Genomic DNA, 15,622 nt, shown 5'->3' with positions numbered 1-15,622 from the left:
TTCCCAGGGCCAGCCAGGCCGCCCTGCCCTCCCTCCCTTCACAGGCCTGAGGAAACATGTTCCCCCATGCTCAGGAAACCCCTCTGTCTGAGCCAGGCCCTCAACACCTCATTCTCCCCATTCAACCCACAGGAAAACGGAGGCACGGGGGCTTTGGGCTGAGCTGGTGCCAGCTGGAAAGATAGGCTGAAGAGAGGACAAGGGACCCCCTGGCTGTCTGGGCAGGGCCTCGAGAGGGTGGTCCGTCCTGCCTGAGGACCTGGCTGAAGGGTCACCTGCTTACCAGGCCGTCCAAGGTGAGGGCCACATAGAACTTACAGCCAACAGCCTCTGGGTAGCTCTGGAGGGCACATGCTTCCCAGGGTCTTCTGCCCCAGTGCTGCCACGTGCGATCTCCTTAGATGCAAGGTACACATTGATGTCACTTTCAGGCCCTGGACCCAGCTGAACCCCCATGGGAGATTCCTTTTGTGTCAGGATTTCTGCTCTGGGATGATGTGAGGTCTCCTGAGTTTATTCATCCTCCCTCCTCCAACAGCAGTGACAGGACCTGGGACTGAGCCTGGGGGCTGTGGCTCTCTCTCAGACAGGGCTCTGGGAGGAGGAGGAGGGCCTGGAGGAGGGCGTGATTCCAATGTGGGCGGAGCCTAAATGCAGCCCCCTTAGTGCAGGTGCTCATGGGAGGGGCGTGGGAAGTCGTCTGTGGGGAGCAGGGACAGGGAGGGGGCGATTACCCTGCACCGCATGATGAGAACCACTGCTTGGATGTCCCCACATTCCCCCAACAAGTATCCTCCTGTCCTCACTGGCCACATCCATCCCTGCCCCAGCCCCTTGCCCCTCCTTGGCACCCACCCTGTTCCTGCCTTCCTCTGATCCCAATAGATGTGGAGTTCACAAGCCAATTGTAACTTTCTTACAGTAACTCAAAGGACCTAGAATAGCCAACAGGCCTTTACAAATGAAGAATGAAGGTGGAAGATTTATAATACCTGACTTCAAGAGTTGCTGTAAAGCTTCTGTAATCAGGCTGTATTATCCTGAAGGTACTAGAGTGTCCACAGACTGGAGTGTAGGGACGCGACCACCATCGCTCCTGGGTTGAAGCGATTTGCTGACCTCAGACTCCCGAGTAGTGAAGACCACAGGCACACACCACTACACACGGATAATTTTTTTTCTTTTTTTTTTTTTTTGAGAGGTGGGGTCTTACTATGTTGTCTAGGCTGGTCTCGAGCTCCTGGGCTCCAGCAATCCTCCTGCCTTGGCCTCCCTCAGTGCTGGGATGACAGGTGTGAGCCACCTCACCCAGCCCCACTGTATTGCTGATATTCTGGCATCTTGGACCTCCAAGACCAGAAAGAGGGACTGCCCCTGCCAGAGCCAACCAGTTGTTAAAGCTAGCAAATGACCCCTCTGAGAGTGTCCCTTTCTTTTTTTTTTCCGAAATGGAGTCTCGCTCTGTTGCCAGGCCGGAGTGCAGTGGCACAGCCTCAGCTCACTGCAACCTCCACCTCCCAGGTTCAAGTGATTCTCCTGCCTCAGCCTCCCAGGTTGCTGGGATTACAAGTGCACACCACCATGCCCAACTAATTTTTGTATTTTTAATAGAGATGGGGATTCACCATGTTGGCCAAGATGGTCCCTGACCTTGTGATCTGCCCACCTGGGCCTCCCAAAGTGCTGGGATTACATGCTTGAGCCGCTGCGCCTGGCTGAGTGTGCCTTTCATATGCAAACTAACTAATCCAGGGCCCCAACACTGAACTAGCTCTTCTAGCTGCCTCTCACCTTTCAGGAGGCAGTATTTCTCTGCCTTCATCACCCTGGGCCAGGCACCAAATAACAAGTGACAGCCCCTAATCCCCAGAGCCTGCTAACATTATTCTAACTAGCCAATCCTAAACCTGCATACCCTTCCTTGCCTTTTCCAAGGAAAGCATAACAAAAGGTCTCACCCCCATTTCCCCCTGGCTTCCTCTGCCCCCTGAGGGACCCTGGTGCTTTCCCAAGTGGCCTTGCATGGCTGTGTCTCTCATTTCTGGGGATCTGTGAGGATACACTGCTTCCCTCATGACCCTCATTTCCGTGGCCATACCTGATGGAAAGAATGGCAGGTGCATTTTGTTTTATTATTTTATTTATTTATTTATTTATTTTTAAAATTTTTTTATTTTTATTTATTTATTTATTTATTTTATTATTTATTTATTATTATTATTATTATTTTGAGATGGAGTCTCACTCCGTCACCCAGGCTGCAATGCAGTGGCACCATCTCGGCTCACTGCAACCTCTGCCTCCCGGGTTCAAGCGATTCTCCTGCCTCAGCCTCCCGAGTAGCTGGGACTACAGGTGCCCACCACTATACCCAACTAATTTTTGTAGTTTTAGCAGAGATGGGGTTTTGCCATGTTGGCCAGGCTGGTCTCAAACTCTTTACCCGAGGTGATACACCTGCCTAGGCCTCCCAAAGTGCTGAGGTTACAGGTGTGAGCCATCACGCCCCGCCAGCAGGTGCATTTTATTTATTTTTATTTTTTTGAGACAGAGTCTCACTCTGTCACCCAGGCTGGAGTGCAATGGCTCAATCTCGGCTCACTGCAAACTCCACCTCCCAAGTTCAAGCGATTCTCCTGCCTCAGCCTCCTGAGTAGCTAGGATTACAGGCACGTGACACCATGCCCAGCTACTTTTTGTATTTTTAGTAGAGGTGGGGTTTTGCTATGTTGTTCAGGCTGGTCTCAACCTCCTGACCTCATGATCTGCCTGCCTCAGCCTCTCAAAGTGCTGGGATTACAGGTGTGAGACACCGCGCCCAGCCCAGCAGGTGCATTTTAAAAGAGCTTTTAACTCTCTGGACAATCCCAGGAGGCAGGCAGCATATCTGTTACAGTCCTCAATTCATACAGAAAGAAACGGAGGTCCTGAGGGGGGTTCTCAGCCTGGCCTGAGGTCACATGGCCCATGAACATCCACTGACATTAGGACTGAGCCGAGGGCCCGTGCGGCTGACCACTTCCCCATTCGGTGACATCAGCCGGCAGTCCTCTGGGCCTCTGTGACAACCACGCTTCCCTTTTCTGTGTTGTCTTCCTTCTGCACAGGGAGGTGCTTGAGGGCTGGGGCACTGGCTGGTGTCGCTTTGGGTCCTTGTCACCCCATGCAGTGTGCCGGGCAGTCAGTGCTGACCAAATGTGTATGGAGGGCGTGGAGGCATCTTCAAGGGGTAGGGATCAGGTGACGATCATTTCCCCATCTCTATTAAAAATACAAAAATTAGTTGGGCATGGTGGTGTGCACTTGTAATCCCAGCAACTTGGGAGGCTGAGGCAGGAGAATTGTTTTGTTTCCTTTTGTCTTTTTTTGAGACAGCGTCTCTCTGTCACCCAGGCTGGAGTCCAGTGGTGCAATCACAACTCACTGCAGCCTCAATTGCCTCTTGAGGGCTCAACTGATTCTCCCACCTCGGCCTCAAAATGTGCTGGGGTTACAGGCAGGAGCCACTGTGCCTGGCCCATTCATGCCTTTATAATGAAGCCCATAAAAACCCAAAAGGGATGCAGAGGGCTTCTGGATAACTGAACTCATGGAACTTCCTAGAGGGTGCAGTACCTGGGGAAGACATGGAAGCTCTGCACACCTTCCCCCAGGCCTCTCTCTGTGTATCTCTTGTATCTGGCTGTTCATCACTATCCTTTGTAATATCCTATGTTTTTATTTGAGACAAGGTCTCGCTATGTTGCCCAGGTTGGTCTCAAACTCCTGTGCTCAAGTAAACCTCCCCGCTCAGCCTCTCGAAGTGCAGAGATTGCAGGCATGAGCCCTGGCGCCAGGCCCTATAATATCCTTTATAAGGGGGCACATGTGAGTAAAGGGTTTCCCTGAGTTCTAGGTGCCATTCTAGAAAATTAACTGAACCCAAGGAGGGGATCATGGGAACCTCAATTTTTATGGCCCTGTGCCAGAAGCACAGGTACCACGTGAGCTTTTGACTGGCATCTGATGCGGGGGCAGCCTTGTGGAACTGAGCCTCCAACCCGTGCAATCACAGGAAGCAGCCAATTTGCTGTACTAGCCTTGGCCACCACACCGTCTCTGACAGTGTTCCTGCCCCTGCCCACTCCTTAACGATTACCTTTCAGCCAGGCACGGTGGCTCACGCCTGTAATTGCAGCTATTTGGGAAACTGAGGCTGGAGGATTGCTTGAGCCCAGGAGTTTGAGACCAGCCTAGACAACTTGGCGAAACCCCAGTACCACTAAAAAATACAAACATTAGCTGAGTGTGGGGGTGCATGCCTGTAATCCCAACTACTTGGGAAGCTGAGGCACGAGAATGGCTTGAACCCAGGAGGCAGAAGTTGCAGTGAGCTGAGATTGCGCCACTGCACTCCAGCCTGGGTAATGACAGAGTGAGGCTCTGTCTCAAAAAAAAAAAAAAAGATTTCGCTTCTTAAACTTGCTTCCAACTGCCTTAAATCTGTGAGCGCCATCTGTTACTAGTGGGGATACTCCCTGCACCACGACTGGACGCAGGTACTGCGGAGCAGGAAGGGGCACTTGGCAGCCATGTGGGAGATGCACAGGGAAGTGTCAGCAGCGTTTCACACTGTTTATTCCCCAAAACCCCTGCCATAGGAGAAGACAGCCACCGTGTCTTCCAGATTGGAAAATGTGGACGAGGAGAAAAGGGGTGTACGGTAAGCAAAATAAATTGTAATTTTCCATCCTTGGGGAAGATAAAGGAACTCTTAGCACTGCTATAATGAACAGCCCCTGAATGCCAGTGGTTTAATTCAGTGGAGTTCAGACCTCAATTCCTGTGTCACTGCAGAGTAGATGCTCCTGGGTGAAGGCTCTTGTAGGTATCTCTCCTCCAGTTGGTGATTCAGGGACCCAGGCTCCTTCTGCCTTGCGGCTCTGCCTTTTTTAGGTCCTCAGGGTGCTCTCCATGTATCTTGCCAATGGGGAACCAGTGTAGAGTACTCACAAGTGGGTCTCACAGCACGGGGCTAATACACATCCCTTCTCCCCACACCCTGTTGGTCGGAAGTCACTGCTTGGCGCCCTGCTATCTGCAGGAGGGGAAGTGTTTTTAGATGCAGGGCCAGGATTATTACAGTGAGGCAAGCGAGGCAATTGCTTCAGAGATCAGATTTAAGTGGGTGGTGGCAAAAACTCAGGAGAATTTGTGGCAGGCTGGGCTTGTGGGGTTCTTAGCAGCACACTCCCTGACTTCCAAACCAGCCCCCTGCCCGCACCTGCACCCCCCACCCCCTTAGGGAGGCCCAGCACTCACCTGGCTGGAGTTGTGGCTTTAGTCTGCTGCTGACCTATAGGGGGACAAACAGTGAGTCAGGGTGGCATCTGGGTGGTGGCAGTCTCCATCCCACCTTTTCTGCTGCGCCCTAGGCTGAGGCCCTCCTTAGAGGGACCAGAGCAGCAGAGCAGCTCCATGCAAACCCATCAGGAAGGGCCTGGGACTCAGCCGGCACCCTGAGGCAACCCCCCAACCTGTCCTCCCTGTTGTCCACCACATCACCTCCTGAAACCGGCACCCCCCCAACCTTGATACCCTCTGTTGGCTTCCTTCACTCTTGAGCTCTCCACTCACCCCCAACCTGGCTCCCTCCACCGCTGAACCCTCGCCCACCTATCTCTTCCCTCCCTTCCCTTCCCTTGACATATGCACCCCAACCTCTCCCTCCAAGTCCTCAGGGAGACTGTGCCTGTGGTTTCCTTCTGGGTGGCAGCTGGGTCTGCCCTCCAGCCTTGGGAGCCTCAAGCTTGGGATTCATGTTTGCAGCTGTTCAAGTTCTGTTGCCACCACTAGGACCCCCCCCCCCCGTCTGGTCTCACCCTGAATCTTCTGCTGCCTATTCCACTGTGCCCTGCCCCTCTTGTCCCCCTGGCATCCTTGCAGCACTTCCCAAGCACTGGGCCCCTGGTCCACAGACATCCCCTCCACCATCCAGCCTCCTCCCGGGAGGGTTCAGCGTCCACAGAGACACCCTCTGAACCCAGGCCTCACGGCACCCCTCAACTCCGGGGGCCTTCCCTTCTACTTCTACAGGTTTTTTGTTTTTTAATGTTGGGACTGGGAACTCTGAAATATTAACTGCTAGTATCATTTTCATATTGCAACTTTTACTCCTTCCAGCGTAACACCTAGGCCGGGTGCTGTGGCTCATGCTGGTGATAATCCCAGGATTGGGAGGCCAAGGTGGACAGATCACCTGAGTCCAGGGGTTCGAGATCAGCCTGGACAATATGGTGAAAACCCGTCTCTACTAAAATTACAAAAATTAGCCGGGTGTGGTGGTGTGTGCCTGTAGTCCCAGCTACTCAGGAGGCTGAGGTAGGAGAATTGCTTGACCCCAGGAGGTGGAGGTTGTAGTGAGACAAGATTGAGCCACTGCACTCCAGCCTGGGTGATAAAGCGAGACTCTGTCTCAAAAAAAAAAACACCTATAATTTACCATCCTAACCATTGCTTAGTGTACAGTTTGGCAGTGTTAAGTGTATTCACATGGTTGTGAGACAGATCTCCAGAACATTTTCACCTTGCGAAACTGAAACTCAGAAGTCTTTTCTTTTCTTTCTTTTTTTTTTTTTTGAGACAGAGTCTTGCTGTGTCACCCAGGCTGCTATGCAGTGACGTGATCTCAGCTCACTGCAACCTCCATCTCCTGGGTTCCAGTGATTCTCCTGCCTCAGGCTCCTGAGTAGATGGGATTACACTATACCCAGCTAATTTTTTGTATTTTTAGTAGAGCTAATTTTTTGTATTTTTAGTATAGACAGGGTTTCGCCATGTTGGCCAGGGTGGACTTGAACTCCAGACCTCAAGTGATCCACCCACCTCGGCCTTCCAAGGCATGTCCCTCACAGGCGTGAGCCACCACACTGGGCCAGTAAAACTGAAACTCTATGTTCTTCAAATGTTAACTCTCCATTCCCATCTCCTCCATGCCCCTGACAACCACCTTTCTGCTTCCTATTTCTAGGAATCTGGCTACTCTAGATACTCATATAAATGGAATCAGACATTATTTATCTTTTTGTAACTGGCTTATTTCGTTTAGCATAATGTCTTCAAGGCTCATTTATACTAGAGCATGTGTAAGAATTTCCTTCCCTTTAAAGGTTGAGGCCAGGCACAGTGGCTCACACCTATAATCCTAGCACTTTGGGAGGCCGAGGTGGGTGGATCCCCTAAGGTCAGGAGTTCGAGACCAGCCTGGCCAACATGGTGAAACCCCGTCTCTACTAAAAATGCAAGAAGTAGCTGGGCGTGGTGGCACACACCTGTGATCCCAGTTACTCGGGAGGCTGAGCCAAGAGAATCGCTTGAACTCGGGAGGTGGAGGTTAAAGTGAACTGAGATTGCACTGAACTAAGATTACACTGCTGCACTCCAGCCTGGGTGACAAAGCGGGACTTTGTCTCAAAATAAATAACTAAATAAAAAAGGTTTAATAATATTATTTTTTCAGAACTTTTTTTTTTTTTTTAATAGACAGGATCTTACTCTGTCACCCAGGATGGAGTACAGTGGCACAATCATAGCTCACTACACCCTCAACCTCCTGGGCTCAGGTCATTCTCCCAACCTCAGCTTCCCGAGTAGCTGGGACTACAGACACCATATTTTGTTTGATGGACATTTCAGTTGATTCTACATTTGGGGTATTTTGAGTAATGCTACTACAAACATCGGTGTGCAAACCTCTCTTCCTGACCCTGCTTTCAATTTGTTGAATATATGCCCAGAAGTGAGATTGTTGGATCATATGGTAGTTCTACTTTTAATATTGCGGAGGCTAAGGCAACTCCATCTTGGAGGCTAATCTGCCATGGCAGCTTCTGGTTAACTCGTTTTGGGAAGGCCTCTAAGATTTCCAGTTAATCTATCATTCCTTGTGTAAGAGCAGGTACATATCATAAATCCTGCCCTGGAGTCAAACAACCTTGATATGATCATCCTTCAACCGTGGAGTACAAACCGTCCTTCCCCCGTGGAGTACAAACCGTCCTTCCCCCGTGGAGTACAAACCGTCCTTCCCCCGTGGAGTACAAACCGTCCTTCCCCCGTGGAGTACAAACCGTCCTTCCCCCGTGGAGTACAACCGTCCTTCCCCCGTGGAGTACAAACCGTCCTTCCCCCGTGGAGTACAAACCGTCCTTCCCCCGTGGAGTACAAACCGTCCTTCCCCCGTGGAGTACAAACCGTCCTTCCCCCGTGGAGTACAAACCGTCCTTCCCCCGTGGAGTACAAACCGTCCTTCCCCCGTGGAGTACAAACCGTCCTTCCCCCGTGGAGTACAAACCGTCCTTCCCCCGTGAGTACAAACCGTCCTTCCCCCGTGGAGTACAAACCGTCCTTCCCCCGTGGAGTACAAACCGTCCTTCCCCCGTGGAGTACAAACCGTCCTTCCCCCGTGGAATACAAACCGTGGGTCCGGGGGTAATGGTGCAAGGACCCACCATCTTGTCTCATTACCCTATGTTTTCTCCTGTATTTTCTTCTAGACATTGGGCAGTTTTGGGTCTTACGTTGAGGTCTTTAATCCACTTTAATTTTTTGTATGTGGTATAAGGTAGAGATGCACCTCTATGTTTGCATGAGGGTATCCAGCTTTCTCAACACCATTTGTTGAAGAAACTATTCTTCGCTGAGTGGCCATCTTGGCACTCTTGTGGAGGATCATTTGACTGTCTATGTGAGGGTTTATTTGTGGGCTCCTCTGTATTCTATTCCACTGGTCTATTTACATCTTTTTTTTTTTTTTTTGGCAGAGTTTCACTTTTGTTGCCCAGGCTGGAATGCAATGGCGTGATCTCGGCTCACTGCAACCTCTGCCTGCCGGGTTCAAGTGATTCTCCTGCCTCAGTCTCCCGAGTAGCTGGGATTACAGGCATGAGACACCGCACCCAGCTAATTTTTTATTTTTGGTAGAGATGGGGCTTCTCCACATTGGTCAGGCTGATCTCAAACTCCCAATCTCAGGTGATTTGCCCAGGTCGGCCTCCCAAAGTGCTGGGATGACAGGTGTGAGCCACTGCACCCAGCCTATTTATGTCTTTATTTCAGTACCACATTATTTTGATTACCGTAGTTTTTAATATATTCTGAAATCAGGGAATGCGTGTCAGAGCTCTAACTCTGTTCACCTTTCTAAAGATTATTTTGGTTTGTGGTAGTGCTTTCAGATTCCATTTGAATTTCTGGATGAATTTTCTGTTTGAGCAAAAAAAAAATGCCATTGGGGTTTTCATAGGATTTGCATTGGATCTGGAGATTGTTGTTGGTGGCATGGACACCTTGACAATATTAATTCTTCCATTCCACGAACAAGAATGTCATCCACTTATTTGTGTCTTCTTTTCATTTGTTCAGAAATGTTTTGTAGTTTCAGTGTACAAGTCTTTCATTTCCCTGGTTAGGTTTATTCCAAAGATCTTACTTTATTTTTTGACATTATTGTAAATGGAATTGTTTTCTTGATTTTCTTTTCAGATTTTTTATGGTTAGTGCACAGAAATGCAGTACCTTTTTGCTTGTATGTTAAATTGGTTTCCTGGAACTTTGCTGAATTCATTCGTTCAACAGGTATTTTTGTGCAATACTTAGGATTTTCTACGTATGAGATCTTGTCACCTGCAAACAGAGATCATTTTGTTTGTTCTTTTTCAAATTAGATGCCTTTTTATTCTTTGCTTAATTGCTCTGGCTAGGACTTCAAATCTTTTTTTTTTTAAGTAGAGATGGGGTTTTGCCATGTTGGCCAGGGTGGTCTCAAACTCGTAGCCTCAAGTAATCCACCCACCTCAACTTCCAAAAGTGCTGGGATTACAGGTGTGAGCCACTGTGCCTGGCCTGACTTCAAATCCTGTGTTGAATAGAATTAGTGAGATAGGGCATCCTTCTCTTGTTCCTGATCTTGGAGGCAAATATTTCAGTCTTTTACCTAAAATGACTGAAAGAAAGACTTTCAGCTGTGGGCCTTGCATGACTGGCCTTTATTATGTTGCAGTACATTCCTTCTCTTCCTGGTTTGTGGAGTGTTTTACCAGGAAAGGGTGTTCAAGCTGGGCACTGTGGCTCAGCCTGTAATCTCAGCACTTTGGGAGACCAAGGCAGGCTGATCAGTTGAGGTCAGCAGTTCAAGACCAGCCTGGCTAATATAGTAAAACCACGTTTCTTCCAAAAATAAAAAATTAGCCGGGCATAGTGGTGCACGCCTGTAATCCCAGCTCCTCAGAAGGCTAAGGCGGAAGAATCGCTTGAACCTGGGAGGCAGAAGTTGCAGTGAGTCGAGATGGCACCGCTGCACTCCAGGCTGGGCAACAGAGTGAGGCTCCAACTCAAAAAAAAAAAAAAAAAAAAAAAAAAAGGAAAGGGTATTCAATCTTGTCCGATGTTTTTTCTGCAGCAGTTGAGATGATCATATGGATTTTGTCCTTCTTTCTGTTAATGGGGTGCATTACATTGATTAATTTTCCTGTCTTGAGTGATACCTGCATTCCAGGACTAACTCCAACTTGGTCATGGTATGCAATCCTTTTAACGTGCTGTCAAAGCTGGTTTGCCAGAATTTTGCTGAAGATTTTTCCATCAATATTCACTGGCCTTTTTGTCTGTATTTTGTGTGTTGTTTTTCTTGCAGGGTCTTTATCTGGCTCTCAGGTCATGGTGTTGCTGACCTCACAGAACGAACCTGGAAATGTTCCCTCTGTCTTTGGTCATTATCCCGCCCTACCTCTTGTTGAACCTCATTGACTCTCGTTCCTTTGTAATCTACTATTTTGCAGATTCTCCAAGCTTCCTGCCGGCCCCTCTGCTCTCCATTCCTGCTCTCTCAGTAGCTCCTGGACCTTCTGTGATCTCCTGATCTCCTGATTTTCTGCTGGAATCACAGGTGTGAGCCACTGCACCCGGCAAAACATTTTTTATATAGTCAAGTTTATCAATATTTTAATACATGGCTCCTGGGTTTGGTCATACTGAGACTGTCTCCACTCTATGGTTATAAAATAATCTCACGTGCTTCCATGAGGAAGTTGAGGCGCACAGCCTTTGTACCTGCGAGCCTGCAGGCAGCCCCGACCCCAAGCTCTTCCCCTCTATGCTTTCCTAGCTGATAGGGCGAATCTCCTTTCACTGAAGACTTTTTTTTATTTTTATAGATGGAGTCTCGCTTTGTCACCCTGACTGGAGTGCAGTGTCACCATCTCGGCTTACTGCAGCCTCCGCCTCCCAGGTTCAAGCAATTCTCTTGCCTCAGCTTCCTGAGTAGCTGGGACTACAGGTGTCCGCCACCACGCCCAGCTAATTTTTTGTGTTTTTAATTGAGACGGGGTTTCACCATTTTGGCCAGGCTGGTCTTGAACGCCTGACTTCAGGTGATCCACCCGCCTCAGCCTCCCAAAGTGCTGGGATCACAGGCGTCAGCCACTGTGCGTGGCCTGAAGACTTTCTTGATGGTAACTTACTGTCAGGTTTGGAGGATATTGAGGTAGAACTCATTGATGCCTGGAGCCTTGTCCTCTCTTTTGAACTGGGAATGTGTACATTCAAGTTTCCAAAGGACAACTCTGCTGAGATGCCACACATGGATCTCCAGTATAACAGATTCCAAACTGGCTGGGTGAGGTGGCTCAAGCCTGTAATCCCAGCACTTTGGGAGGCTGAGTTGGGCGGATCACGAGGTCAGGAGATCGAGACCACCGTGGCTAACACTGTGAAACCCCGTCTCTACTAAAATTACAAAAAAGTAGCCAGGCGTGGTGGCAGGCGCCTATAGTCCCAGCTACTCAGGAGGCTGAGGCAGGAGAATGGCGTGAACCCAGGAGGCGGAGCTTGTAGTAAGCTGAGATTGTGCCACTGCACTCCAGTCTGGGCAACAGAACAAAACTCCATCTCAAAAAATAAACAAACAAAAAAACAAAACGACAAAAAAAAAATAAAATAAAATAAAAATAAAAAGATTCCAAACTAAACGAGGCATCGTTCCCCTCCAAACATAGTCTCCTCCTCTATTGTCTACTGTACTTGATGGTTTCATCACAGCCCCATGCACCCAAGTGGAAACGGATGCTTCTTCCTGCTCCCTTGCACCTACAGCAATCAATCAATCTCATTGGTTTTTATTACTTAATATTTTCTAGGATCTGGCCCTTTCCCTCTCTCCGCCTCACCCCTGCACTGCACTGACCCAGCCTGGCCCACCTCTGCCCGCTGCTCCACAGACTGAGGTCTCCCATGGGGAGCTGAGGTCACCCTTTGCTGCCTCACACTGCCTCTGGGATCAGAGGCTATTGGATGTGATTTCCAAGGTCGTCTCCTCTCCTCTCCTGCCTCCTCCACCAGCATCAAGCTTCCTACAGCTCCTGGAATGGTTTCCTCCACCCGCAAGGAAAGTGAGTGACCTCTACACCACCCTCACCTCTTGCCAAGCTAATTCTTTTCTTCTTTGAGACATCTGCAGATGTCACCTCCTCTGGGAAGTCCTCCTGGATTACCTCTCTCTCCTCCTACCCTTGTTTAGTGATACCATAGCTCTTTCTCAATGAAGCAATTAGTCCTTGAGGCAACTGACAACTCCACACCCCCAGTTCCCTGAGAACAGAGCCTATGCTTTATCTACTTTGCTTCTCCAGTTTCAAGCCAGGCCGTGGCAGGTGGGCAGTCAGCCAGTGCCTGCTGAGCTCAGCCCAATTCTGGTCCCTTCTCCTCTCTCTGTCCTTTTCCCAGGGCAGACCCTCCTCTCCCCAGGAACCTTCAGGGGAGGGTGGATGATTGATGACTTGAGAGAGAAGTAGCTGCGGGGATCCAGCTGTGTAGAGAGGACTGGGGGCTCTCTTTTCTTTCTTTCTTTTTTTTTTTTTTTTTTTTGAGACGAAGTCTTGTTCTGTCACCAGGCTGGAGTGCAGTGATGTGATCTTGACTCACTGCAACCTCTGCCTCCAGGGTTCGAGCGATTCTCCTGCCTCAGCCTCCTGAGTAGCTGGTCCTACAAGCGTGCGCCACCATGCCCAACTAATTTTTGTATTTTTAGTAGAGATAGGGTGTTACCATGTTGGGCAGGATGGTCTCAATCTCTTGACCTCATGATCCACCCGACCTTGGCCTCCCAAAGTGCTGGGATTACAGGTGTGAGCCACTGCACCCAGGCTGGGGGTTCTCACACGTGACCCTGCACCACCCCACTGCAGGAGCCCCCGAGATGCAGACGCCCCAGCACAGGCCACGGAGTTGGCCTCAGTGGGCTTGAGGGGAGCCAGCAGGGTCTGCATATTTCTGAAATCCCTTAGCTGCAGGTGGGCTCTGAGAAACCCCAGTTTGGAGGCTTGAGGAGACAGCATGTCCTGGGCACTTACCTTTCCTTCTTTTCCACCTGAGGAGGCACAGCAGTCCCAAAGTGACAGTTTTGAGCACAGCAACAGCCAATGCCACACTGACAGCAGTGTCCAGACTTAGGTGCCATGATTCTGAGTGCCCTTTGCCTTCTGTGACCCTGAGTCCAGCTGTGGTGGTTGCACTGCTGGGCCTCCAGGTGGTAGTCGGGCTGCTGGCCCTCCAGGTGGTGGTGGTCATGACAGCTGGGGAGAGATGAGGAATGAGCAGACCCTCTTCTGGGGGTGCGGGCCATCAGGGTGAAGGGCATGGTGTGCTGCTTTCTAGATTGGGGGACATTCAGGATGAGCAAGCCGCTCTCAGAAGCCCACACAGGGAAGGGGTAGCAAGGTGAAATGCTAACAGTTCTCAATCCAGACAACTGGGTTTAAATGTGAAGACATCACCAGTCACCAAAAATCCTGACTGCAGTGGGCAGGGCGTGTGCCAGGGCAGCTGGACTCACCCTGGGTGATGGTGAGTTTGGTCCCCTCGATGGACTGCCACTGCTGCCTGCCTGATCTCCGTGTGTCCAGCTGGACTCGGCAGAAATACACAGACTGGTCCTCCTTCCGCAGGTTCGAGATCCTGAGGAGCCCATGGTCCTGACCCTCTGTCCAGTTCAGAAAGAGCCGGTTCGAGTAATCCTCGTGAATGAAAGCTGGCCTTGTTCTGTAGAAGAACTGTCCGTAGTAGTGGCCCCGTCTCCAGGATATTTTCATGTTGGGAGCTGTGGCTAACTCCCAGGGGTGATAGAAGGAGAAGGGAATTTCCACGGAGCCACCCATAGGGGCTGAGAGGTGTTTTGGTTGAGTGACCCCAAAAGGGCCGCTTGGACCGGATCCCGCGGAGCCACCTACAGGTGGGAGGGAGAGAGTGTGGGAGAGACCTTGAAGCCACCGCAAGACACAAAGAGGGTGACCCTAGACCCTCCCGCACCTTCAGCCACAGGCAGTCGTGTGACAGGTGGCTGGACTTCTGGCCTGGGTCTCCCACTCTTCAGGCATGGGAGAGAGAGGATGGGGGCACCTGCCCCTGTGGGACCCACCCTTGTTTCCTGGTAGTGGGAGCCTGGGCCCTCCTCAAGATGTCCCACCTTTGTCTTGGGTTGGCCCCTCCTGTGGTTTGGGCAGAGCCCACATCTGGGCAGTCCTGGGCACTCACCAGGCTGCAGAAATGCTGGCGGCAGCAGCAGGGGCAGCAGGGGCAGCAGCAGGGGCCAGCCCATGGCCTTGCTCTCCTCCAGGGGATGGGGAGACCAGCAGAGCCGTCCAGGCAGGAGAGGGGCCCTGTGGAGGGGCCGCCTGGGGGTTGAGGTAAATGGGGGGAGCCGGGCTCAGGCTCTGCAGAGGGCTGTAGGGGCCAGGAGCCTTCCCCAAACCCGTGCACCTCCAGGGTGACCAGCACTTCCTTTATCCATCTGGCTTCTTTTCCTTATTGCAAAAGGCCTCCCTTGTGGTCAGTGTCAAGTCAGCCCTGCCCAAGGGCCCCAGTGCCCATCCTCCTGCTGAGGGGCCGGGCCTGACCTTGGTTGGCTGGGCCCCTCCCACCTGGATCCCCGCAGCCCCACCTCACTCAGCCTCACTTCTCATCCTTCTCTCTGCCCAGGGCCAGCACAGGCTTTCAGGGAGAGGAAAGGCAGGCCTGAATCTCTGCCCTTCTGTGTCCCAGATTCAGTCCTCAGGGAGGACTAGGAGGAGGAAGCTGGTGGAGGTCACAGGCACTCAGACCCCAGCCCAAGCACCAGAGTCCCCAGCTTGTCCTCTGTCCCTCTCCCTCCCCGGCAGGGACTCCCATGCAGTCCTCAGGCACCACCAGGGCCCAGCTGGCCTCTTCCCATCCCAGGCCCGCTCCCTTGGTGCAGGGACCACGACCTTGCTCAAGGGGTGAGGGGGCTGATGGTCCCCTACACAGACTGGTTCTTCTGGAGGCCACCCCTTCGCGCCCTAGACGTGAGACTGGATCTGCAGGCTCCCCTCTGACCTCCCCATCCTATGCAGGCGGGGACAGGGCTCCAAGAAGCACTGCCCCAGGCCACGTGACTTGCAGTGGCAGTTCCAGGACTGGAGCTCCCTCTACCCAGACTTCTGGGCCTGGCTGAAGGGCAGAATCTCTGGGCCTCAACTTCTGAGTGCAGGACAGGAGGCTGTCCCTTCATACAGCACCTCAGGTCATTCCCTCCACACACCTGAGCCCTTGGCTGATCCAGAAGCTTCCTTGG

At 51.2% G+C, this 15,622-nt stretch overlaps 1 protein-coding gene and 1 long non-coding RNA gene across 3 annotated transcripts; one reads left to right on the top strand and one right to left on the bottom strand.

Annotated features, from left to right (window-relative positions):
• The first annotated feature begins 4,573 nt into the window (after positions 1-4,573).
• LOC117072111 lies at positions 4,574-12,709 on the top strand. The gene is made up of 3 exons (XR_004432714.1): positions 4,574-4,702; positions 10,818-10,924; positions 12,174-12,709. It is a non-coding gene; the product is annotated as an uncharacterized LOC117072111 (long non-coding RNA).
• Positions 4,702-14,829, bottom strand: PILRB (paired immunoglobin like type 2 receptor beta). Of its 2 annotated transcripts, XM_033192081.1 has the most exons (6): positions 14,566-14,829; positions 13,868-14,257; positions 13,386-13,607; positions 9,556-9,663; positions 5,302-5,335; positions 4,702-5,077 (listed from the first exon to the last, which is right to left on the bottom strand). In XM_033192081.1, the coding sequence occupies exons 1-6, from the start codon at positions 14,627-14,629 to the stop codon at positions 5,074-5,076; spliced, it is 822 nt and encodes a 273-aa protein (XP_033047972.1). In that variant the 5' UTR covers positions 14,630-14,829; the 3' UTR covers positions 4,702-5,073. The 2 variants fall into 2 exon arrangements, with proteins under 2 accessions (XP_033047972.1, XP_033047973.1); XM_033192082.1 differs by lacking the exon at positions 9,556-9,663.
• Between the last annotated feature and the right edge of the window lie 793 nt (positions 14,830-15,622).

This window comes from Trachypithecus francoisi, unplaced genomic scaffold (assembly GCF_009764315.1).
Source record: "Trachypithecus francoisi isolate TF-2019V2 unplaced genomic scaffold, Tfra_2.0 Lachesis_group4, whole genome shotgun sequence".
Lineage (NCBI taxonomy): Eukaryota > Metazoa > Chordata > Mammalia > Primates > Cercopithecidae > Trachypithecus > Trachypithecus francoisi.
The sequence above is the reverse complement of the archived record's forward strand: the minus strand, read 5'-3'. Positions and strand labels throughout refer to the sequence as shown.

What these genes read in the sequence shown, in the direction of transcription:
- PILRB (XM_033192081.1), bottom strand. Translation starts at nt 14,629, where the DNA reads ATGGGCTGGCCCCTGCTGCTGCCCCTGCTGCCCCTGCTGCTGCCGCCA. An exon ending in CAGGTGGAAAAGAAGGAAAG is followed by an intron (nt 9,664 to 13,385) that starts GTAAGTGCCCAG and finishes CTCTGTTTGCAG; the next exon opens with GTGACAAGATCTCATACGTA. An exon ending in TTTAACATACAAGCAAAAAG is followed by an intron (nt 5,336 to 9,555) that starts GTACTGCATTTC and finishes GTCCCCCTATAG; the next exon opens with GTCAGCAGCAGACTAAAGCC.